The sequence below is a fragment of the Hemiscyllium ocellatum genome, chromosome 2, assembly GCF_020745735.1.
Source record: "Hemiscyllium ocellatum isolate sHemOce1 chromosome 2, sHemOce1.pat.X.cur, whole genome shotgun sequence".
Lineage (NCBI taxonomy): Eukaryota > Metazoa > Chordata > Chondrichthyes > Orectolobiformes > Hemiscylliidae > Hemiscyllium > Hemiscyllium ocellatum.
The window spans coordinates 128,222,183-128,248,945 of NC_083402.1; the positions used below are offsets into that span (position 1 = coordinate 128,222,183).

The 26,763-nt window shown below is 39.7% G+C and overlaps 1 protein-coding gene across 1 annotated transcript; it reads right to left on the bottom strand.

The window, feature by feature from the left end:
* LOC132826175 (stabilizer of axonemal microtubules 2-like) lies at positions 1-26,763 on the bottom strand. The gene is made up of 6 exons (XM_060841821.1): positions 26,727-26,763; positions 24,327-24,421; positions 22,448-22,467; positions 4,155-4,334; positions 2,248-2,450; positions 1-1,052 (listed from the first exon to the last, which is right to left on the bottom strand). The coding sequence occupies exons 1-6, from the start codon at positions 26,761-26,763 to the stop codon at positions 1-3; spliced, it is 1,587 nt and encodes a 528-aa protein (XP_060697804.1).

A 26,763-nucleotide genomic window follows, 5' to 3' on the forward strand; every position in this document is an offset into this window, starting at 1 on the left:
TCAGGCTGCAACTATTCCATTCGTTGGGAAACCTGTTTTCAAATCGTTTGCAGGTTTTTCATGTCCATGAATATTTGGAACCAATTCTGTGGAGGTGTTTAGTGATTTGGGCTGGATATTCTCCTTTTCAGACACTGGGCAATACAGTTTATGACCTTGAGGGTCAGTTTCCACGTACTCATAACCAGGGGGTACTGCGAATGACGCAGGACAGAGCTGAACAGGTTTTGGTGTGAAACTAAATTGATAGGTGGTTCCATTATCCAGTGGCACTAAGTTGGGATTGTAGGAGTTTCGGGGTTTGAAGGAATGTACCAGGTTAATTGGGTGAGGTACATAATGAGCCCTGAATGTTGTCATATCATCGAGTTGGCCAGTAGCTTTCTGTAGTTCTTGACGTGGCTTGATCATAGGCTCCCGTACAGAATCCCAAGGTTTGTAGTCTGCCTTCATGGTGGACTGCCCTTCAAACGAAACGTTTAACCTACTCCTCTGGGGCAGAGGCCGGGCTGGAACAAGCGGTTGGACTTTGTGTCCAATGTAGTCTGTGTGAGTAGTGGTGCTCAGATTAATCGTGCCTCCAGGAGGCACAAATTCCACAGCCTTGTGCATGGCTGGTCGATCTACTGCCCAAGTTCGGTACTTGTCACGAAATTCAGTCAAATCATAAAACTGCGGATCAGAGTCAGGTTTGATGCATGAAGGTCGAATAGGTACCGTAAGCTCTCCTGTTTGCCCCTTGAAATCTCTCCTGTGAGTAGTAAGATCATCAAAGGGTTCATCATTTCGTTTGTATTGCTCATGTTCATGCCTTTTCCGGGGCTCATACGTATACGGTACAAAATGCTGCCGATAGTTGGTCATGTCATCAAAGGGCACATTTGACACCCTGACAGAATTTGGAGGCTTAACACTCTCTTTGGGAATGGGCACTTTAAAAGAATAGTCATCGTGAGATGTGGTTTTATTTGCAAACTTGACTGACGGTACTTTGAATGTATATTCTGGTTTAGATGTTTCTCTTTTAGGAAGTTCCCACTGTTTGAAATGATCTGAAAAAAAGAGAATTATTAATATTTTATAAAAGAAAGAGGATAATCCTGCAAACAGAAATCAACTTCAAGCCTTCGGGTACATTTTGGAAGTTCAAACCAGATTCAGATTAAACAGGAAGAGGAACATCTTACTCCCTTGCTTTCATCCAATTACAGAAAGTAGGTGATAACCATTTTATCCACAGCAGGGCTTTTGTTTTGAACTGGTGGAGTTTGGGACATGGACAGCACTGGAGTGAGCTATTGCCCACACTAGTCGCCCAGAAGGATGTGCTTCCTTTTAAAATTACACCAGTCTAAAGTCTGATGCTGCTCCTGAGAAAGTATTAGACCTGAAATGCCAGTGCGTTAACCCAGGGACCCACTGCCACCTTCACCCCCTCTTCCTTCCCTTCCTGCAAGTCCACTCATTCATCCCTCCCTCTTCTTTCATTACACCCTCATTCTCCCCCCCATCCCTACATTCCTCCTCTCCCCATTGCCTTTCTTCCCCACCTCCTCGAACCCCTTCCTCCCCCACCATCTTCACACCTGCCCCCTCCCCCATCCTCTCTTCTTCCACCCCATTCCCTTCATTCCTCTCCTTCTTCCCCATTTCTCATTTTTTCCACTTCCTCTCCCATTCCACCTTCCTTCTCTTCCTCTCCTCCTCCTCCCCTTCCCCCTGCCCCCCGGCCTTCTCTCTACATGGACCACAACAACTGGATCTTTCCACTCCCAATTCAAGGTCCTCCGCAGCCCAGATGAGATATCCTGAACCTGGGCATGAGGCAGGCAACACAGGCTTTGGGATTCTCAATCCTAGCTCCAGAAAACAGCTTGTATTTCCCTGACTATACTATCTCCAACTGCAATTACACTGCTCTCTTCTTCCCCCCCACCCCCTCCCACCTCTTGAATGGCTCACTGTAGCATGGTGCGATGGTCAGTTTGCTCATCCTCTCTACAGCCCCCACCTTCATCGACACATTGAGCAAGAATCTCAAACCTGTTAGACAAGCTCACAGGTGGAGGCCTTCAGCTCCCTCACCCTTGTTCTTTTGCAGTAACATGTTTGCAAAGGGCCAGTGTCAAATTGGGTGGGATCACACTCCCAGAAGAACTTCTAATCACTTTAGCAAAAGCTACTGTATACTTCCAAGCTGCTGTTTCAAATCTTTACTAAATGCAAAAGATAAAAGTCGTGATATACCTTTGTACGTAGGGATTGTTTCCATCTTTGCTGTAGAGTTGTTTATTTGTTCTACCGGTCGTGCTGGAGCTACTGGTTGGATTGGGTGTATGTTAAAATCTCGTTTGTACGTGGTGTTCAGATTCATAACTCCATGGGAATGTTTGAATTCTTCGCTCAGCCTGCATGGTCTAGGCTGATTATCATGTGGAGTATAGTCTGCCCTATTGATGGCAGAGAAGATACACAGACATTACTGAAATAAGACACACCTTGACTTCCTGTAGTTTATTGACAAACTACAGAAGAGGAAAAACAATTTCACTTTATTTCTGATAAATACCCATCAAATAGGCTCATTATTTCTTTTATTCACTAATGGGCATTGCTGGCTGGCCAGCATTTATTACCCATCCCTAGTTGCTCTTGGGAAAGCAGTGGTGAGCTGCCTTCTTGAACTGCTGCTTGTTGACCCACAATGTCGTTGGAGAGGGAATTCCAAGCTTTTGACCCAGTATCAGTGAAGGAACAGTGATATATTTCCGAGTCAGGATGATTGAACGGCTTGCTGAGGAACCTGCTGCTGGTGGGCTTCCTATTTTTCTGCTGCCCTTGTCCTTCTAGATACAAGTAGCCGTGATGAATTTCTGTAGTGCATTTTGTAGATAGTACACACTGCTGCTGAGCATCAGTGGAAGGAGTGGATGTGGTGGCTGCTTTGTCCTGGACAGTGACAAGCTTCTTGCGTGTTTGAGTGGAGAGTGGCGAGTATGCCATCACAATTCTGATTTGCACATTATGGATGGTGGACAGGCTTTCAAGAGTCTGGAGGCAAATTGCTTGATACAGAATTCTCAGCCTCTTACTTGCTTTTGTAGCCATTGTGCTTGTGGTGAGTCCAGTGAGTTTCTGGCCAATGGTAACTCTCAGGCTGTTGATAATAGGAAATTCAGTAACAGTGAAAGCCATTAAAATTAAGGGCAGTGGTTAGGTTTATAGCCCATCTTGAACCACTGCAGTCCATTTTGTGTAAACAGACTCATAGTGCCATTAGGGAGAGAGTTCCAGGATTTTGACCCAGTGACACTGAAAAAAATGACAATATATTTCCAAGTTAGGTTGGTGAATAGCTTTGGTTGAGGAGTTGGGGTAGGGATGGATGGTGTGGCTCCCAGGTGGTTGTGTTCCTACGTCTCTGCTACCTATGTCCTTAAAGAGGAGGAACAGTGCATTGGTGAATTTCAGCAGTGCATCTTGTAGTCAGTACATACTGCTTAGCTTGGGTGATGAAGAAGTGGATGGGGTGCAAGTCCTGTTTTGAGCTGAAAGGTGTCAATGTTTGAGTGTTGTTGGAACTACATTCATTCAGGTAAATTGAGAGCACTACATCACACTCTTGACTTTCCATCCACAGTCCTGTGCCTTTTAGATGGTGGACAGGCTTTGGGGAAATCAGGAAATGAGTTACTCACTGCAAGATTCCTAGTCTCTGACCTGCTCTTATATATTCAACTGAGTTCCTGAACCTCCTTTAAAATTGTATCATTCATTTTCTGGTCCTTTTCAATCTTCCTGTCAGGAGGTATCACACGTATACAATTGCATCTGCCCATTTCACACATTACATGAAGTAATAAGATTAGCAACCCTTTTAAATAAAACTCTTTCCACAGAATATGTTTCTGTTAATCTAATATTATTAAGACTTTCTTTCCAATTTGGTTTAGCATCATTGTTGTAAATATCAATGCTTGAACTCCCACTTTTACATCAAGAACTTGAAAGACAATTCAACTGGCACTACCATTATTGAGTATGTAAATTTACTTACTCCCTCCCATGTCCTATTTATTGGCAGGGAGAAATAATGCATTAAAATTAGAACAACTACATTTTCCATCTTGAGCAGACTTGGATAAAACAAATACCTGAATGTAGTCATGCTTTGCATCTTGCCTTCATGCCGCTGATATTCCTCTCGTGGTTTGTAGGATTCTCTGGGCTGAATATATCCATATGAAGCATATTTCTCCACATACTCAGTAATCAAGCATGGTTTATTAATCTTTTCATAGATTACAGTGGGAAGATGTGGACACCGATGGCGCCTATTCAGAAAAAATATTTAAGACATGATCACTCCCAAAAATCTCTAAACCAGAGGCATTTGTCTCTTTTCTAAAATTAAACTCTAATTAGTTAGCTGTTAGTGTTGTTTATAAATAACTGACTTTGAAAATGGAAATACTTGGAAATCAGAGTCTACTGATGTGCATTTTGCCTCTGAACAGTACCTTGGTCCAATGTGACAATGCTTAAGTTATTATCACAACAAAGGGAACTAGCACGTGATTAATATTATTGACAGATCCATCAGTTTATTGTAGGTCACTAATATATATAAACATTCACAGACACATCCATGCCGGGGGCTAACATTTAAACTGCTCAGTTACACAGACTTATATGCTTCAACCAGCATATCATGCTTTAATCGGCCTAATTTGAAATGGAGTCTGAGATATTTTACACACTCAGTTGACATTTTGTGACACAAGCATGTCTCTTAAGGTATACTAACATAGAAATAAGACACATCACCAAAACTATGTACCATAAAACACTGTGCAATGGTGTCTATTTTAATGAACAAGAGACTTAAATGCCTGCAGACCTTCCTAGAATAAATGAGGTTTTATTAAAATTATATTACTAATTACTGAAGCATTTATTTTCACAGAGACATTTACAGGCAGCAGGGAGATACAGAATGAAAGAGTTGCACAGAAATATCAGCACTAGTTAACTTAAACCCCCTCTGCCACTGGTTAACAATATTTACTAGTTCAATGTATTGTGCTTCAGTGTCAACATGTGTGTTTGAGCCTAATTCTTCATTTGGATAGGTCCTGGTTAGGACTGTTCAGCCTGAACAAAAATCCAAATCATATCCAGCAGCTTTCCTTTAGGCCCAAAGGGAAATAAAGTCAGCAGGTGGGTCACTCAACACAAGCAGTTATTCCAGGGAAAAAGGTCATGATGCGTATATAGGTAAGATCAATACCCCTGCTTGACTTCATTGAGGAAGTAATGCCCAATTCTGGAGGAGGGATTTGACTATTTCATGGTTTCATTTGACCAGTCAAAGTTCAGGTTGAAGCTCCTTTCTCCTAATTTAAATTTCCTTTGTAATGCCACTTATAGAAGCAGTTTAGCACCAAATGGATCAGAAAACTTGTTTGAATTAGAAATTTCGGATATTTCAAATTGAACGATTGCTGTTCTCCTGCACCACTGGCTTTGATTTTGTTTTGGATGTTGATACAGGATATTTCAAAATAATTCATTTGGTCTCCAGAGTTTGAGTAAACCACCTGATAATGTTACCTTCCAAACCCATGATCACTACCACGTACAAGGTCAAAGGGCAGCAGATACATGGGGACACCACTACTTGGAAGTATTTACCATCTTGACTTGGAAATGTTATGACATGGAGACAGAAAATCAAACAAAATCAGCCTTTCTACCTCTCTATTTCACAACACAGTGAAATTAAACCACCAAAACTCCTGATACTTACTCCAATGGTTCCCCACCAGACCTTTGAATAACCAATCTCAGATTTTGGTGAGTAATTAATTTCTAGACACTAGTTTTGCATCTTAAACAAAGTGCTTAATGATTTATTAAATAGACAATACCTTTAGCAGAGAAAAGTTAAATAATTAATGTCTATGGTTTAAAACCTAAAACCCTTGTTTTCAGCCCTCATTTAAAAGGCAGGCAGACAGACAAACAAACATTTAAGGAATAAAAAGAAGATAACAAAACTGGCTCGATTGCTTAAGTAGCTTTGACAATATGTTTTTTCACAGGCAGAGAGGTAGACTCCTTGGGGTTACTTTTCTGGAACTGATTAGGGTCACTTCTTCTACTCAGGTAAAAGGCAGTAATACTTCAAACACAGCTTTCTACTCCCTGGACTTCCAAAACCAGTGTGGAAGATTAGTCAGGCAGTTTTCAAATCTTCATGCTGTCTTGTCAGCAGCCAAGCTCTCCTCCCAGAAAAACAGCTTTAAAAACTCTCCATTCAACTCTGGCTTGACACAGAACAATTGTCTTTTCCCAAGCCTCAATTATCATTTAATGTCTGTCATTTGCTTGAATATAAAAGGTATCTTCCAGACTTGCTGGAACCAATTCCCAGATACTAACATTGTTAATAACCAACATCTGTTTTCTGTTTAAACACAATGCTCTTCTTGGTTTCTGTTGGACTTCTTTTAATCAAGATTCAGCTTATAATTAACCTCCAGGTCTGGCCTTACAAACAAAATCTTGTTTCATCTGGTCCTTTCCCGTTATCACAGTTGTTTCAAAGTCCAAAAATCAGCTTCAGTTCCAAGGCAAAATTGATAAAGTAATTTTTTTTAAATGAAAAGTCAACATGGGTTCTAACAGAAAATAACACTGTTTCTTCAGTGTCATTGAGTTAGAATCCTGGACTTCCCTGCCTAATGACATTGTGGGTCTACTTATAGCACATTGGCTGTAGCCATTCAGGAAGGCAGTTCACAACTTTTTCAAGGCATTAGGGATGGGCATTAAAATGCTGGCCCAGTCAGTGGTACCCATGCTCCAGGGAGTTTTTTTTTTAAAAAAAACTTAGTTTTAGTTCACATTTGCTAACAGGCACAACTAGACTCGAGTTTCAGTGATTGTTTTGTTATGGACCTGACCAGACTCCCTCAAAATATTTTAAAGGTGGTAACCTAGACCCTAACTTTTTCTTATTTTACAGGCATATGTAAAGTGTCTATCCCAGATACAATGCAACTGGTCAAAATACTCAGAGTTAAACAAAACACAAATTTAAACACTGTAGTTAAAATACAAAAGAGGAATTTAGAACAACTGTATTGGTAAACTTAACCAAATAATAGATGCAGTAACTGTTACTAATTAACTGTTTCAATATAGTAACATCCCATAAACACACCCCTTGGCAAAAAAAAGGAAAATTCGGATACAGATTCTTACATGCAGTTCTCCAGTCCAGAAGGAAAAAGCATCAAGAAAGTTCAGAGTAGCAGCAGCCAAGAGACTGCCACTGAAGCTTCCAACTCTTTTGCGATCCCAGTAGCTTCTGATGTTATTTAAAATTCCCAATGTCAGAGACAGCTGGCCATACTCATGCAGCCCGTTTACAAGAAAGACCCAAGGTCTCCCAAGCAGTTTACACACGGGTCTTAACTAGCCAGGTTGACACCTCTGCATTACAACTTCTCTTCAAAACAAAAACAGGACAAAACAACTTCTTAAAGTGGCAGCATTGTCTTGGTTTCCTGAACCTCTGTGTGTGGACGCCAACTCACATTGCCAAAAGTATATAAAATCAGACCAATAAAGAATGTGCAGCTCCTTAATTCCAATTATTTTTAAATAAGATGTCACACATACTTATATCTGAGGCATCACTTATATTCACCGTTTTAAGCTTTTACATTCAGGATATTCTGCTTCAAAAGCATCATAAACATGGAATGTAGCCCTGAAGTCAGAATCTCCCTTTAATATATTGCTCTTGGAACCACAAGGCAATGATTGAGAGACACTACTAAATGTACAGTTATTTTTAACATTTGGCTAGAACTAGGTTCTCTTATGAACATATTGTTTCCACAATTCTAAGCAACTAGTAAGTACTTTATTTCAGACAGAGTCAAGTCAACAAATGAATCAAGTAGAGGTTTATGAAAACTTAAACTTAACCACCAAACTGAAATATACACATCTTAGCAATAAGATTACGAACACACAAATCACCGAAGACAACTATTGTGCTGGGCATTTTAAATCTGTTTTTTATCCTTACTATAACATATTAGAACTGTAGACACAGCAATTAACTACAAATGATGTGTAAAGCTACTTTTTATTATTCATTATTTTGGATTATGGGCTGATTTAGAGAAAAGGTCTGCGGAAGGAGTTATTGCACATTTTAAATAAGTTAGTTACTGTACCTCATTAAGTTGTGTTTACACTGTTGCCTACAACACAATGGCAAGGGATTGGGTGGAAGTGATGGTGTGCAGACAGATTTGCCCAGTGAGTGATTGGTTTGTGCAAATCAGTAGTAAGAACCAGTTGCAAAGAGCAGAGGTCATCAGCATGGCAATACCACAGACTGGCTTCTAGGCAGGTGGACATAAAAAGTGTGTTAACAATACAGGTGACAGATGCCTCCAGATTTTTTTTTGGAGTGTAAGAGAGACAGAGACAGAGAGAGAGATTCATATGCCAACTGCCTTGAGTCTTCAGCAAACTGAAATCACCAAAACAAATCTAGAAATAAAGAAATGGAAGAATAGAAGGTCTTTAAGGAAGCAAAAAGGACCACCTCACCCAGTCCTTTGGACTAGTTTAATTGAACTGGGTTTCTCCATTTTCTTTTCTCCACTCAAAATTCATGTTTTTTACTTGGTCTGTCTACTCAGTTACCCCCTCCCCTCACCCCCCACCAACCCTGACCCTGACACAGACGCATTTCAGATGGGAATTTGAAAGTTGCCGCTTTTTAAAAAAAGAGAAGTTCAGTCACGGGAAGAGAGCTGTGCTGGCTGGCAGTATTTTGTGCCCATCCCTATTTGCCCTCGAGAAGTTGACCCTGAGCTGCCTTCTTGAACCACCGCAATCCATATGATGTAGGTTGACCCACAATGCTGTTATGGAGGTGATTCTAAGATTTTGACCAGCAGAAGTGGAGGAATTCAGTGATGGTAACACCATCGAGTGTCAAGGAAAGTGGTTGTATTGTCTCCTAGTGGAGATAGTCATCGCTTGGCATTTGTGAAGTGCAAATGTTACTTGCCATGTTTCAGCAAAAGGCTGATTGATGTCGCAAATCTTAGTCATTGCAAATGGTGCTGACATCATTCACTGATAATTGCACATCCCCATTTCTGGCTGTATGATGAAGTGAAGTCCATTGATGAATCAGCTGAACATGGCTGTGCCTATGATACCACCCTGAGATTATGAACCTCCGACAACCACAAATCATCTTCCTTTGTACCAGGAATGACTCCAACCAGTGGGAAGTTTGTCCCTGGTACCCACGGATTCCAGTTTTGCTGGAGCTCCTTGTTACCAAATCTGTTAAATGAGGCCTTGATGTCAAAGGCTGTCACACTCTCCTCACCTCTGGAATTCAGTTATTTTATCCATGTTTGAACAAACGTTGTAATGAGATCAGGAGCTGAGTGGCCCTGGCAAAACCCAAACTGGCATTAGTGGATTAGGTTATTACTGGACAGGTGCTGTTTACACTACTGATGACGTTTTCCCTCACTTTACTTATGATCAAGAGTAGCTAGATGGAATCATAATTAGCTGAGTTGGATTTGTCCTGCTTTTTGTGTACAGGACATTTATGGGCAATTTTATGGATATTTGTATTTATAAAAATTCATTACTAATTAGTATTAGAAGTGGAAAGCCTAAAGTTCTTAGATTATTCTCTGAAAAATGTTTTAAAAACTTACCATCTGTACTAACAATCCATGTTGAAAATCAAAAGGTTGCAAATGGTAGGCAGGTAACCGTAATAGCTGATTGTGAGCTAATCCATAAATCAAAATTTTCCCAAAACTTCCCATTAATTCCAAAAAGAAATTAAGTGTAAAACTAAGTCGTCATTAGGGTAAGAAGCGAGAAGCTGGGAATATCCCAAGATCTCCTCAGATCAGAAAACAAAAGTATAGAGATAAAAGCTAAAGGCCTAAGTATTTCGTTTGGTACAAACTGGGACACATTCATTAAGAATGCTGGAAGTTGCAAGGCAAACCTATAGGACTTGGATGGGTTCATAAGAATGAGTCCAAAAAATTAATGCAAAAGAAAAATGCCATGAATTAATTGTATTTTAACTACAGCTAAGAAACCAGAAATAAACACTGCTGAGGGTTCAGAATAGAAAAGAGTAGATGTGAAATTGGAAGTGTTTTTGACTAAAAAGGGAAGATAACTCATTTTTCTTCAAATGAGAAGCCCATAGCAAGAAAATGATTTAGTTTTTCCTTCCATGAGAGTCAAAGTATTAGTAAATAGAACAGATGAAGAGTAAGCACATGGATGATTCTGGGATAGTGTCGTGGGACGAGTTGAGAATAGTTCACAGGTTGGCGCAACATCGAGGTCTGAAGGGCCTGTTCTGCGCTGTATTGTTCTATGTTCTATGTCCTGGCTTCACTGTACAAAGTCCAATTGGAGTGTGACTTGTTGTCTGCACCATTGTTAGTCAGTGTAGTTAAGAAATTTTTCCCTATCACCACCTTTCATGATGGTGTAACACACATCCTGTTCAAATTTCCTCATTGCTAACTTCAAACTTTCCCTTTTCTCCTAAACTTATACTCCTTCACTTTAGGACTGGGCATGTTTCAAAAGACTTTCCCTGTGATGCCAATACCCTCCCTATTAAAATCAGCAAAACAAACAATTTTGCATTTATGATGGGTGGTTGCAAGGTATGCTGCTATTTCTGAGTTCCTGCATTATCTGAATGTCATTGAAACTGTTCCCTCCATGTTCCAGGCAATCAGTCCACGTGACAAAGCTAGTGTGGGTGAATCATTGTTCCAAGTAGATTTTTTGCACTGACATTGTTTATAATTAAGCTTAACTACTGGCAAAACCAAACCGACAAGTGAATTGCATTTATATTCAACAATTAAGACAAAAATAAAGTGAAGCATTGCAAATATTAACTTCACTTATGAAAGCCACATCTTTGGCAAAACATACAGCATTGTTGTAGAGTCTGTTTTCTTTTCTAATCATGGTTAATACTGTGTCAACATGTTTTTGATTTTATGTTGATAAATGTAAAATCAAAATTATCCAGAAGTATGTTCTGATGTTGAGAGCTGCAGCCACAGCAACAAAAGAAACACAATACAATTAATGTTTGTTTGATGAATAGAACTGGAATATTACGGAATGAAGAAAAGGCAACTTTTCAAAGCTTCTTATCTTGCTCTCAATCAGACAATTTGCAAAAAACATTTAAAGAAGAAAACAACATTTATTGTATAAAAAAAGTGCTGATTGGTTGGAAATTGGGTAATTTGTTGGAGTGGGTAATGTCCTACTTAATGACTACTAACAGTTAACTGCCAAGCTTTCCTTACATTTTAAATAAGGCAGGTTGACTGTGATTGGTCAAGTTGTTGCTCTGAAAGGTGAGCCAGAGAATAGCTGTTACTTTTTTTTCATTGAAACAAGTGCAGTATATGTGCCTGTTCTTTCTGTTTGCGAAGAACAGGCCAAATGCATTAATATGAGTGAGAGAGCGAGAGAGGGAGAGAGCGAGAGCGAGCATGAGAGAGTTACCATTTGATGGGACCTGTCAGTCTTTGGGATATTTGGCCTACATTCCTAGCACCACACTAGAACTGAAATTCATACACCATGGTATTCATTTCTGCAGTTATCACAATCTCTGGTTTGACAGTAGCACCCTGTTAGTGGCAAATCACGTTTCATAGTAACAACATGAAACAGTTAATTTCACTTGTTGCTTAAACATTTCAGATACTTTACCTTGCCATTCCCCTTAAATTGTATATTCTCTAGTTCTCAAATATTTTGCTGATGGGAATCTTTCTTCTCATCTAATGTGTCCAAAATCATGATCTTAAACTGGCTCGTGGTTGCCATCCTTACAATTGTTTTTAAGAAAGTGTGCAATATTTGCCATGGCCTGTTTTCTACCACCATCCTTGCATTTGAGGATTAGATAATAGCCATTATCTCCACAATTTCCATCCTAACTCCTCTCAGTTTCTTTGAGAATCTCTCATCTGGACCTGGCAATTTATCCACTCAGGACTGCCAGCCTTTCAGATATCTTATCATTAGATATTTTTATTCCATCCAGTGTGCCATTAGGAGCTAGCAAGAGGAAGACCTTGAGACTGGCAGTCAGCATCACCAAGAGGAACAGATGTATGAAGGACTCTGTGGCATGAAGGAACTAAGTGAGATTCATTGAAGCTAATTGGAATTGGGTCTTGCTGTATCAGAGAAAGCAGCACTGGTTCATGAGTCTGCAGGAATTGGTTGAGATCTTTTTTCTTAAAATTTTACATTACCATAAATTTGTAAGATGTGTTAATAAAAGGCAATAAAAGTGATTGATATAATTAACTTATTTACGGATGGTAATTCAGGTAATGTGTCAAGAGTGTAGCTTGTGAGAGTCTCTGGATATCACTGTAATCCAGTGCAAACACATCTGTAGTAAATGCTTAAAAGTTTGACCAGCTTTGGTTCCATGTTTATGAGCTGGAAGTTGAACTGCATTCACTGCAACACATCAAGGAAGGGGGAGTTACCTGGTTTCTTTGTATGAGAAGGCAGTCATACCCCTTAGGGCATGGTTTTCTGATTAGTCAGCAGTTATAGACAGGTGGCTGAGAGTTAAGGCAGTGAAGGAGACCCAGAGGCCAGGATTGTCATTCTCTGCAATTCTTCTACAAATCTGCAGTTCATAGGCCTGTTGGACGAGAGCACAGACTGCAGAGCAGAAGAGCAAATTGGCCATGGCACAGGAAGGGTAGGGGGTGAGAAGGGGGCAGCAAAAAGGAATGTAATGGTGGCATTGATGTATAGTAGTAAAAGGTGAACTGACACCAATCTCTGTAGCAAAGACTGATAGCCCAGACATCTGGTATGCCTGCCCACTAGCAGGGCTAAAGATATCGGTTTTGCACTGGAATAGAACTTACGGTGGGAAGAGGAGAAATTCAGTGGTCATGGTCCATGCACTGACCCAATAACATCAGTGGAACTTGAGAAGAAAAAAGGTTTCTGCAGAGAAAAGAGGAGCTGGCACTAGGAGCCAAGTTGAAAAGCAAAATTTTAACATTATAATCTCGATTATTACTTGAGGCACATGCAATGGACATAAAATGCAAATTAAGTCATGTATTCAAAAAAAGTCAGACAATAGGACAATTTTAAAGGTAGTCAATAATATATAATATACTATATATATAGCAAGTATATTGCATGGAAAGGTTCTAAAAGGAGCACCCACTATCTGTGGTTACTAAATAGTTCGGAAATGCATCAGAGCAACGAAAAATAAAATCATAACACTGTGCAAACATAAATGTCAATTCTCTGTCGCTTGACCAATAATGACTAAAAGATTAATCCAGAGGAAGAAATTAGGGAGAGAATAAGGGGTTGCCACATATAACGTAAAAGAAAAATAGCAAGCTACTTAAAACAAAAATCAGTGAATTTCATCCTCTAGAGAGCGAGACTGGGGAGTTAATACTAAAGAAAATAGCAGATGACATTTTGCTTGTTTTCACTTTAAATGGTAGAATGTTTTGTCTAGTAATTGTTGTAAATCAGGAGGTGAAAGGAAGGGAGAGGAACTTAGCAAAATTACAATCACAAGGGAAGTGGTACCAAGCTAATTGATGGAACAGCAAACTGACGAATCTCCTGGTCCATACAAACTTCATCCTAGGGTTTTAAAAGAGGTGGCCAATGAGGCTGTGGATTGATTAGTATTATTTTTCCAAGATACAGGAGTGAAATGTAGCTAATATAACACCTCAAGTCAAGAGGGAGACAAAGTAATAGGCCAATTAAATTAGTATCTGTAATGGGACAGATTTGAGAGTGTTTAGGAGGTAGTAGTTGCACATTTCAAGCTCAAAATAATCAGGAGTCGTCATTACGGTATCATCATAGGGAAATCATGTTTGACCAATTTATTGGACTTCTTTGAAGTGGTAACAGATGTGGTGAATAAAGGGGAGCTCATAGATGTACTATACTTGAATTTCCAGAAGGCATTTGATAAGGTGACACATCAAATGGGGTGAGAAAAATAAAGGCACATTAGATTAATTCACAAGCTATAGTATGAAAGTATGTTGCAAAAGACAAAAGTTGCAGATGGACACAGATAGGTTGAGTGAAAATCTCACATTTGGATTATATAGTGTGGGAAAGCACAAAATTGTTAATTTTGGCAACTGAAAAACAGACTATTATTTAAATGGAGAATTACTGTGGAATTCCAATGTGTGGAAAATTGTGTTTTAGTGCATGAACTATAAAATAAATATCTAGGTAGAGCAAGTATTCAGGCAGCTAATAGAATGCTAGTCTATATAGCAAGAGGAATGAATAGAAAAAGGATGTTATGCTTCAGTTATGAGACTTTGGTGAGGTCACATCCCAAATATTGTGTGCAACATTGGTGTCCTTATTTAAGATGATGGTGTAAATACATTGGGAAGTGATTCAAAGGAGATTTACTAGTTTGATACTTAGAACAAGTAGATTGGCTTTTGGGCTTGGCTTGTTTCCATTGAAGTTTACAACAGTAAGAGGTGATTTGATTGAAGCCAATAAGGTCTCAAAAAGAAATTTAGACCAGGTAGGCACGGAATGGACATTTCCTTCTGTCAGCAAGTCCAGAAATAGTTGGCACTTTATAAAATCAGGAGTTGCCCTTTCAGGACAGATGAGGGGAATTTTCTTCTCTCAGAGGGATGCAAGACACTGGCACCCTCTGCCTCTAAAGAAAATGGAGGCAGAGTCAGATTGATTCTTGTTAGGCAGGGGAATTAAGAGTTACCAGAGTAAATGAGAATGTGGTATTCAAAAAAACAATAGTAAGACAGGCTGAAGGTGGTGAGTGGACTTCATTTGCTCCATTTGATATGTTTGTATGTGTACACTGTAGATTGGAGAAATTCCTCTTCCTTAGTAAACTCAAATGTAAAGAGACTTGGTTACAGGGGGGTCAGGATTGGCAGTTAAACCTCAATGGTTTTTCAACTTTTCGAAAAGACAGAGAGGTGGGCAGAGGGGGTGGGGTTGCCTTGTTAGTTAAGAACAAAATTAAATCAATGGTATTGAATGACATAGCGTCGGATGATGTGGAGTCTGTGTGGGTGGAATTGAGGAACCACAACGGCAAAAAAACCATAATTGGTGTTGTGTATAGACCTCCTAACAGTGGTCAGGACCAGGGACGCAACATGCACCGGGAAATAGAGAAGGCATGTCAGAAAGGCAAGGTCACGTTGATCATGGGAGACTTCAATATGAAGGTGGACTGGGTAAATAATGTTGCTAGTGGATCCAAAGAAAGGGAATTCATGGAATGCTTACAGGATGGCTTTTTGGAACAGCTTGTCATGGAGCCCACAAGAGAGCAGGCTATTCTGGACCTAGTGCTTTGCAATGAACCAGACTCTATAACAGATCTTAAAGTAAGGGAACCCTTAGGAAGTAGCGATCATAATATGGTAGAGTTCAGTCTGGAGTTTGAAAGAGAGAAGGCAAAATCGGATGTAATGGTGTTACAGTTAAATAAAGGTAATTATGAGGGCATGAGAGAGGAACTGACAAAAATAGACTGGAAGCAGAGGCTAACCGGGAAGACAGTAGAGCAAAAATGGCAGGAGTTTGTAGGTATAATTGAGGACACTATACAGAGGTTCATCCCCAAGAAAAGAAAGATTATCCGGGGAAGGATTAGACAACCATGGCTGACAAAGGAAGTCAGGAAATGTATTTAAGAAAAAGAGAGATCCTATAAAGTGACTAAGAACAGTGGGAAATCGGAAGATTGGGAAGGATACAAAAGCAAACAGAGGATAACAAAGAGTGTAATAAGAAATGAGAGGATCAAATATGAAGGTAGGCTAGCCAGTAATATTAGAAATGATAGTAAAAGTTTCTTTCAGTACATAAGAAACAAACGACAGGCAAAAGTAGACATTGGGCCACTTCAAACTGATGCAGGAAGCCTAGTGATGGGAGATAAGGAAATAGCAGGAGAACTTAACAAGTACTTTGCGTCAGTTTTTACAGTGGAAGACATGAGTAATATCCCAAAAATTAAAGGGAGTCACGGGGCTGAGTTGAGTATGGTTGCCATTACGAAAGAGATAGTGCTAGAAAAGTTAAAAAGTCTTAAAAATTGATAAATCTCCTGGTCCTGATGGGATACACCCTAGAGTTCTGAGAAAGGTGGCTGAGGAAATAGCAGAGGCATTGGTTGAGATCTTTCAAGAGTCACTGGAGTCAGGAAAGGTCCCGGATGATTGGAAGATGGCTGTTGTAACCCCCTTGTTCAAGAAAGGATCAAGACAAAAGATGGAAAATTATAGGCCAATCAGTTTAACCTCAGTTGTTGGTAAAATTCTAGAATCCATCATTAAGGATGAGGTTTCTAAATTCTTGGAAGAGCAGAGTCTGATTAGAACAAGTCAACATGGATTTAGTAAGGGGAGGTCATGCCTGACAAACCTGTTGGAATTTTTTGAAGAGGTAACAAGTAGGTTAGACCAGGGAAACCCAGTGGATGTGGTCTATCTAGATTTTCAAAAGGCCTTTGATAAGGTGCCACACGGGAGGCTGCTGAGCAAGGTGAGGGCCCATGGTGTTCGAAGTGAGCTGCTGGGATGGATTGAGGATTGGCTGTCTAACAGAAGGCAGAGAGTTGGAATAAAAGGTTCTTTTTCAGAATGGCAGCCGGTGACGAGCGGTGTCCCACAGGGTTCGGTGTTGGGGCCACAGCTATTTGCATTATATATTAATGATTTGGATGAGGGGACTGGGGGCATTCTAGCGAAGTTTGCCGATGATACGAAGTTAGGTGGACAGGCAGGTAGTACTGAGGAAGTGGGGAGGCTACAGAAGGATCTAGACAGGTTGGGAGAGTGGTCCAGGAAATGGCTGATGGAATTTAACGTGAGCAAGTGCGAGGTCTTGCACTTTGGCAAAAAGAATAAAAGCATAGACTACTTTCTAAATGGTGAGAAAATTAGGAAAGCCAAAGCACAAAGGGATCTGGGAATGCTAGTCGAGGATTCTCTAAAGGTAAACATGCAAGTTGAGTCCATGATTAAGAAAGCAAATGCAATGTTGTCTCTTATCTCAAGAGGGTTGGAATATAAAAGCAGAGATGTGCTACTGAGACTCTATAAAGCTCTGGTTAGGCCCCATTTGGAGTACTGTGTCCAGTTTTGGTCCCCACACCTCAGGAAGGACATACTGGCACTGGAACGTGTCCAGCGGAGATTCACGTGGATGATCCCTGGAATGGCAGGTCTAACATATGAGGAACGGCTGAGGATACTGCGATTGTATTCGTTGGAGTTTAGAAGATTGAGGGGAGACTTAATAGAGACGTACAAGATAATACATGGCTTGGAAAAGGTGGACGCTAGGAAATTGTTTCCGTTAGGTGAGGAGACTAGGACCCGTGGACACAGCCTTAGAATTAGAGGGGGTAAATTCAGAACAGAAATGCGGAGACATTTCTTCAGCCAGAGGGTGGTGGGCCTGTGGAATTCATTGCCACGGAGTGCAGTGGAGGCCGGGACGCTAAATGTCTTCAAGGCTGAGATTGATAGATTCTTGTTGTCTCAAGGAATTAAGGGCTACGGGGAGAATGCTGGTAAGTGGAGTTGAAATGCCAATCAGCCATGATTGAATGGCGGAGTGGACTCGATGGGCCGAATGGCCTTACTTCCACTCCTATGTCTTATGGTCTTATTCCATTTTGGTCTCTAATCACTCCAGCTTCTCCTCTGACAATCCCTTTACTATCAATATGCCTATTCAACTCCTTAGCATGAACTTGGAAGCTAGAATAAAAGGGAATACACTGGCTTATTTCCATTTTCCCTTCTCTGCACTTCCTGTATTCGATCTCATTCACCCTAGTAATATGATACAGTGCTTTTCATTCCAATATCTAATTCCTTTGTCAACCATAAATTGATCTTTTGTTGTCATCCATTCCCCCTTGGAGAGAACAGAATAAAGTGTTGGTCAGTAGCAAAAGCATCTCTTCCTTAAAAATGTCACCTATTGCCTCTCTAATGCCACTTATTAACTCCTCATTTACAAAGACGAATCCCTCAATTTACAGAAATTAATCCTCCAAGTACCGGTAATTTTATACCACATTATTTCACACACTTCTCCATAATTCATGGAAATTTTTTGCTACTATGATCAGTATTCTCAAGAAGCTCCTCAACAGTGGTACTCTCCTTTTGACCTATTCCATTTCCCAGCATGAGACAATGTAATACTGCCTTCCTGGAACAAGAACTATACATATTAAGGAGGTTCTGCTGAACACACTTTAGAAATTCTTCCTTCTCCGCTCTTAAAATAATAGTTTCCCTATTTAATATTAGGGCAAGTTAAAATTCTTGATTAGCACAACAGTGTGATCCATACACCTCTCAGTAATTCCATTGTAAACATGCCCCATTAATTTCTTCTTGACTAGAAAATACACCGTGTAGAATGACAACTTTTTATAAAGGGTAGTTTTGTTTTCACAGTAGCGGGAAATTTACCATGGAAGTGTTTTGAACTTCTGACAAGAAATGTTTGTTCTGACATGCCAACAGTTTCTAAACTCAGAGCCAAAATACTCACCAAGGAGGGTTCATGTTCTTCCGCCTGCTTTAAAAAGACTAACATTTAAAATGGAGCAACTTTAATTCTGGATCACAACTAAATATTCTGGGAGTGACAACAAATGTCAATGAGTTTCAGGAGGATACAAGTTTAACAGAAAACCTGAGGCATGCATCAGCATGCACGTAGGTTTCTTGAAGCTTAATTTTAGGCAATTTGATTGGCATTTCTCTGGCCAGACAGAATAATATTCATGTTTCAGACTACTATGACAATTTGACTACTGGGAAATTTTGTGCAGTTACATTAGAAGGGAAAATTCCAAATATAGAATATACCCTTGAATGAAGTAAAAAGAACAAAATGACACAGTACAAACATTTTATTAATCTACAAAAATGCTGAAGAAATATTCTTGCTTTTGCAAACAACTATAACTAAATTAGAATACAAATCACATTCTAGCACCAGATTTCAGTCAAACCCAATTTTTGAATTTTTTTGTACTGGAATTAACAAGAACAAGGAACGCTTCAATATCAATTAACATATATCCCACAATTGGTAATATATCACTCATGTATTGTTCAGTAATATTTTGATAATCTACTATACTGGTGACCCAGAGAATACCACAAGTCAAGTAATAACTGGTGACTATTCTTTGAGAATCTTTACCCTGTGCTAGAATTGCTGGATCTAAACTTGGGGATTGAGGTCAGTCAGGTGGAAGTGTCACAGCGGGAGAGGACCTCAGCAAGAGAGATGACAGTAGCATAATATTTAACAGTATCCTATCAGAATAATGCATCAACTGAATATCAGCTACCTAGTCAATAACAAATCAGTTGAACTTCACAGATTGATTGTTGGTGGTTAACATTGAGTTAGAGCAGGTGCACAGGCAGATGGATGAGGTTTTGGAACGATTCTGGCTATCCCAATCGCAAATCGCTGAGGCAAATACAGAAGTAGTATATTTCTAGGCCAAGGTTTACGTAACCTCACATTACTCAAGATGCATATTTACACTGATGATCTATAATGTTCATTCCTACCAGAAACTTATTGAATCAAGAGTCCTCATAACTTAATGCCTATCTGTTTGAAAGTTTTGGGTTCAAATTTAAGACAAGAGAACTGCTAGGTATTTCAAACTTTATTTCCATTTGAAATACACACTAAAAACCACCTCTTAACGTAAACACATTCACATTTGCACACTCAAACGAGACGATATTAAAAAACAATTCCAACTCCTCCATATTATGTCATATTTAAAAACAAAAATATAGATGTGGAGTTGGAATTGTTTAATACGTGCATACTATTATATTAAAATTATATTCCTGATATAATTAACACATGCAGTTTGGCAAATTATAAATAGTGGACAGTTTTATTCATTGTATCATGAGCATTTAATCCCTGTGGTAAAGCAAAATTCAAAACACTACTCCAGTCTTCTCAGGCAATGGAAACATTTTCAGTAACAATAGGTCTCACTAAATCTTTAGAAACAAATCCAGCCCTTGGCAGCAACTCCATAAAATTCCTAACCCTAGAGTGAATTGGAAAAACCTGGCTTGGAATTACAAGAAGAATCAACTGTTTCTCGAGTGGAAGAGGATATCTACATCCCATGTCGAACATTTATTACATTGCTCATTTCTGTGTTTCAAAAAGAAAGTGAAAGATGTAATCAGATCAACACGAGAGAAAAAAAATGCAAAGTGGAAAAATACATTGTGGGTTCAGCACCAATCAGAAAATACAGAGAATATTCAGGTGAGGTCAGGACTGAGAACCTAACTTAACAGTTCATTGGTGACCTCTCATTGGAATGAATGGAAAGCAAAATGACTAGATTAATGACTTGCTTCTGTAGATGTAATTTTTTGCTGCCTAATAGTTCTACAGCAGGTCATTGTATTTTGAGAATGTGTTTTTCTCTCTCTCTCCTCACCAAAAGAAATTATTTCAAGTGGTTGAAGGTTAAATCTCCCTGTGCAGATAGCTTGCTTGGCTTTGCTACTGTTAATGTGAAAGAAAGTGAGGACTGCAGATGCTGGAGATGTGTTGCTGGAACAGCGCAGCAGGTCAGGCAGCATCCAAGGAACAATATCCCCCCAGACGTGATCGACGATGCTCTCCACCGCATCTCCTCCACTTCCCACTCCTCCGCCCTTGAGCCCCGCCCCTCCAACCACCACCAGGACAGAACCCCACTGGCCCTCACCTACCACCCCACCAACCTCCATATACATCACATCATCCGTCGTCATTTCTGCCACCTCCAAACGGACCCCACCACCAGAGATATATTTCCCTCCCCTCCCCTATCAGCGTTCCGAAAAGACCACTCCCTCTGTGACTCCCTTGTCAGGTCCACACCCCCACCAACCCAACCTCCACTCCCGGCACCTTCCCCTGCACCGCAAGAAATGCAAAACTTGTGCCCACACCTCCTCCCTTACCTCTCTCCAAGGCCCCAAGGGATCCTTCCATATCCACCACCACACACATCATTTACTGAATCCGCTGCACCCGATGTGGCCTCCTCTATATTGGGGAGACAGATCACCTACTTGCGGAACGTTTCAGAGAACACCTCTGGGACACCCGGACCAACCAACCCAACCACCCCGTGGCTCAACACTTCAACTCCCCCTCCCACTCCACCAAGGATATGCAAGTCCTTGGACGACTCCATCGCCAGACCATAGCAACATGATGGCTAGAGGAAGAGCGCCTCAACTTCCGCCTAGGAACCCTCCAACCACAAGGGATGAACTCAGATTTCTCCAGTTTCCTCATTTCCCCTCTCCCCACCTTGTCTCAATCCCAATCCTCGAACTCAGCACCACCTTCCTAACCTCTCTGCCCCACCCCCACTCTGGCCTATCACCCTCACCTTAACCTCCTTCCACCTATCGCATTTCCAACGCCCCTCCCCCAAGTCCCTCCTCCCTACCTTTTATCTTAGCCTGCTTGGCACACTTTTCTCATTCCTTAAGAAGGGCTCATGCCCGAAACATCGATTCTACTATTAATGTGACCTATACAAAAATCTAGGCTATGCTCCAATTAAGAGACTAGCACTTCAAAAATCAGCCCTTTCCCATAGATTTTCGTTTTAGCCTGTGCCCAATTTACACTCACAACACATCATGTGATAACAGAGCAGATTCCCAAAAGTACTATGAATGCTTTAAACTTTTAAAAGCAAAACTAATTTTAAAATTAAGAAAAGGAGACTACTACAGAAAACAAACAAAAAAAAGACTACAGTTGAAAATTCAATGTTGTCTGGCAATGTCTTGGGTGGGACCCATGGAATGTTGTACACTTGTGTCAGGGGAAGTTCAAAACAGAAACAAACACAAGGAGAGATAATAAAAGGTGCTGACTACTTAACCCAACAGAGCAGAATGCCACCTCTTGAAAACATTGGTTGTAGTTTGCCCTTTTAGGAATAAGGGTGGGTGGGGTGGTGGGGAGAGAAAGGATTAAAACAAAAGACTGCAACCCTGTTCTGTATGCACCACTAATAGAAAGTGTGCTAAAGAAAAGCAGTATTCATGGGAAAAATATGCCTCAGGACTCTCAGTTTAAGAACCTCTCATCAGTCACCCCTGCATTGCAGATGTAATAACTCTCTCATTCAGGATAGAAGCCATCTTACTATAACAAGACAATCAAAAGGATGTAGGACAACAGGAAGGACTCTTACTGATTGCGGCCAGCCAATTGCTAGCAAAAGGAAACAAGACAAAAAAATTTCAAATGACTTGAAAAACCATGAGACAGACATTTCAAATATCAACATTCTACTATTAACTCCTCAATAACCACCCAAACAGACTGATCTGTATATCTTATACATTTATTTTTTAAACTCATTTGTTATTCCTAATTTCTAGGAGTTACTTTATTTGTGCATTGCATAATTAATAAAACTCATTTTGTTAACTCAAAGCCTGATCATATTGGCTCCTCTTAAACAAATTCATTTGATTTGGCAGAATGGCACAAATACAAAGGGGGACCCTTTTCAAACTAACCCTTGTTGCAGTCAACCAAGAGAGTGGCTGAATAAAAGAAGGGGAGCCAATTAATCCCTCCTCACCAGGATGTCTATTGGGAACTGTGTTAACCTGGGGAAACTTGTCTGGGGTCTGGTTATGAACAATCGTTAACTCCTTGATCAAACCAGTGAAACACAATTAAATTATGGATCGTCCCCCTCAAAATTCATCCAAATCCACAAGTCTGTCCTGGGGCTACACCTATTTTAATAATCTTTTCCATTTTTAAAAAAAGATCTTTAAAGCAGTTTTTCCAAATATCAGATCATAACTATATAGTCATGACAGGCCAAGTAGCCTCCTTGGTACTGATTATTTAGACTGAAGCAGAAAAAGAACATATTCTCCAATGTAGGAGGGAGCTGGTGAAGTGGGGAGGATAGGATACGGTAGTATAAAATCTGTAACAAATAGAACAAACAGCCAGCAAGACACAGGCAGTGACTCAGAATTCAGTCATCAGAACCAGTGTCACTCAATATAAATAACAGCAGATTAAATTTTCAATATCTTTTGTCTGACTTGTGGTGCTAAATTCATTGTAATCAAAATAAAGCTTTTATTCTTCCCTGGGAAAGCTGCAATTATATATAAAAAAAAAAGAAATTGGGGATAAAGTCAGACAATTCATCTTTTCCATTGGAATATTCCAAAGACATTTTCTTGGTTGTGAAACATTCCAAAACTGTAAAGGGATCCAGTCGGCTTGGTTTCATTTCACCTGCTGTCTTTCTCTCTCTCACACACACGTGAAGTGGACAAGTTCACAGTGCAGTGACATTTTTACCAACAGGAATCCAGATGAAAGCTATCCTAAATCAATATTCTACTATTGCATTGACTTGGCCATATTTTATCACATATTACAGCCAATCACCTGTGTAAAAGGTTTTAAAAGCTTGATATATATTCTCAAAAGATAAACGTATCATTTCAGCTCTTTTCCCACAATTCCACTTTACTTCAGATTTTGTTCAATCCAAGAAATATAAATATTTTGACAAGAGAATATATAGAAGGGATATGAATTGAAAGCAATGGAGCTAATGAATAAACCAAGTCAAAACCCAGCATAGTGATTGGAGTTGGTTATTTTAGATAACATCAAGTGCCACGTGATAGAATATGCTCTTTTAAAACTTGGATAAAAGGCAGGAAAGCAATGATAATTTCATTTCAAACTCTGAAGTCATGTCACTGGATAGAGGGAAAGAGGAAAACATTGAGAACACTTAGTAGATCTGGCAAAAATAAGCACAGAAAGGAAACGTTTCAGGTCATAACTCATCCTTTATGAGAACTGGAAGGAGTTTGATTTCCACAGATTTTGAGTGAAGGAGGAAATGAAAGAACGGGAAAGGCTAATGATTGAATGGAACAAATGACAGACTAAAAAGGACAATGATGCCTGCTGAATGAGGATGGTACCAGGACAACTAATGAGAAAAACAAAATCTAGAACAGGTGAGAATGGAAATAGCAAAAGCATATTCAATATTGTCAAAATGAATAAAGACAGATTACGATCTGTATTTGCCACAGATTTGCCTCCCGCAGGATGTTTTCACTGGAAGTGGCAATGTTATCTCCCATAACAAACTGTAATGGAGGCTGTGGTACTGAAGAACAACAGATTTTTAAAAAAAAGAACAGGTGACCAAAATATAAAGGATTACATTCACATTGTCTGGATTAACCTTAAATTGTTAGATTATAATTAAGTATAGCATGCTTTCAAAAGCGTGCCATGCTTCAATGGACCATAGATGAAATGGCGTATGAGGTAATTATATCCTTACATCACATGCTATGTGATAGTGATGATATCATGACCATTCTTCTTAAAAAGGTATCTCGACATACTGACCATGACACATATGGGTCATACACATTTCGTTAATGCAGATTCACACTAATGTAATTGATGAATTGGGGACAGCGTTTCTATAGTGCAAACTTTTTAAAAAGTGTCGATTGATTATATTGCAATTCTGGCCCTCTTACTTTAAATGGTGCTGCTATTATGCGATTTTCTTATAAACATAGGATTACACAAGAATGAACTACCACGATATAAGCAGAACTGACTGCAATATTGAGTTCGGAGAAAGTGAAGACTGCAGATGCTGGAGATCAGAGTTGAAAAATGTGGTGCTGGAAAAACACAGCAGGCCAGGCAGCACCCAAGGAGCAGGAGAATCAACGTTTCGGGCATAAGCCCTTCTTCAGATTCCTAAAGAAGGGCTTATGCCCAAAATGTCGATTCTCCTGCTCTTTGGATGCTGCCTGGCCTGCTGTGTTTTTCCAGCACCACATTTTTCAACTGCACTGTTGAGTTCCACAACTATTGTTATGGTGAGCTATGTAAGCTCTAAGATGCCTCACGAGTGCTGTTCTTTAAACTTTGTTGTGCAGTATTTGCATACCTACATTTTTATGTATAAAATTTCTCAGCTGTGTAGTAGAAATATAAATATTTTAACAATAGAATATCTAGAAGGAATGGGAATTGAAAGCATTTCATGAAACAGAAGGTAAATCAAGTGTGATCAATCACTAAGTAGATTTCATTTTCCATCTCATGAATAGTCTTTCATTCAACAAGATTCAATGAAATAAATTTGGTGCAAATAATTCACAACAGAGGACGTGTGGTTCGATTCTCAGAGTGTTTACTTGGGGTTCGTTTAATTCTTCATGGGGAGAAAAAGTTAAAGCTAAAAGGGAAAAGTTGGGACAGTGTATTTTTTGTTTTTTTACATAAATCAGGCAAATTGTTTGGAACAATGATTTTTTAAAAATATTTTTAGTCCTTCTGCCTCAGGGCATCTGAATGACATGGAAATAAACCAAATCATTTCTTTATTGCCGCAACCTGTTGCAGTAATCATTCCCATGCCGGCATCAAATCCAGCTTGTAGGACAGTTACAAAAGGTTCTATTCATCATTTTGTGATCCCACTAAATTATATCCAAAAAAAACAGTAATGTGTGTGTTGTGTCCTAGGAGTATATGTAATTAAGGCACAATAGCGGAGCAGAGTATCATCTTATAGCCAAATAACATGGAAACAGGAGAGAGAATGATGCATCTTTTATTCATATAGAATGCACTTTTCACAAAACAAAATTGTATCATCACTGCCCCAACTTCTTCTAACTCACCCATCTCCCACCCTGCTCTTCTGAGTATTCTAGCACGGATTGATGGATCACATTTGCCTGGGATACCACTCTATTTCCCTCAAGATCAGGTTTTTGCCAATGTCATTTTAAAGTATATGCTGCCACCTTATGGTGATATTCAGTACAGCCACAGTTTATATTTACTTCCCGAAACACCTATTCATTATTCAATTATACTTTAATACAAATCGCGAATGCATTTTAGTTATTTTGACAAATATAACAGCAAACTTTTGGTTACAAATTAGCAATTCAAATTATAAAAATGGGACAGATTTTATATTCTGCTGTCTTAGAGATAGGAGGATGTCTATCAATGACATTTTAGAATCTTAGTTGCTTGATAGGGTGGTACTCATGTAACTTGGTCAGTTGGTGCAAGTCTCTTGCAATCGTTATTTTAGACTGTTGGTCTGTAGACTAGTTAAAAAAAAAATGGATGCCAAATCATTTCCTAAAAAACTCTCTCCAACTCCCTTGTTAATTCAAAGAAATTAACTCTTACAATCGTGGAGTTTGCACGTTCTTCCCGTGTCTGCGTGGGTTTCCTCCGGGTGCTCCGGTTTCCTCCCACAGTCCAAAGATGTGCGGGTCAGGTGAATTGGCCATGCTAAATTGCCCGTAGTGTTAGGTAAGGGGTAAATGTAGGGGTATGGGTGGGTTGCGCTTCGGCTGGTCGGTGTGGACTTGTTGGGCCGAAGGGCCTGTTTCCACACTGTAAGTAATCTAAAATCTCACTTGCAGCAATGAAGTCTAGTTTACGTCCACGAGCCAT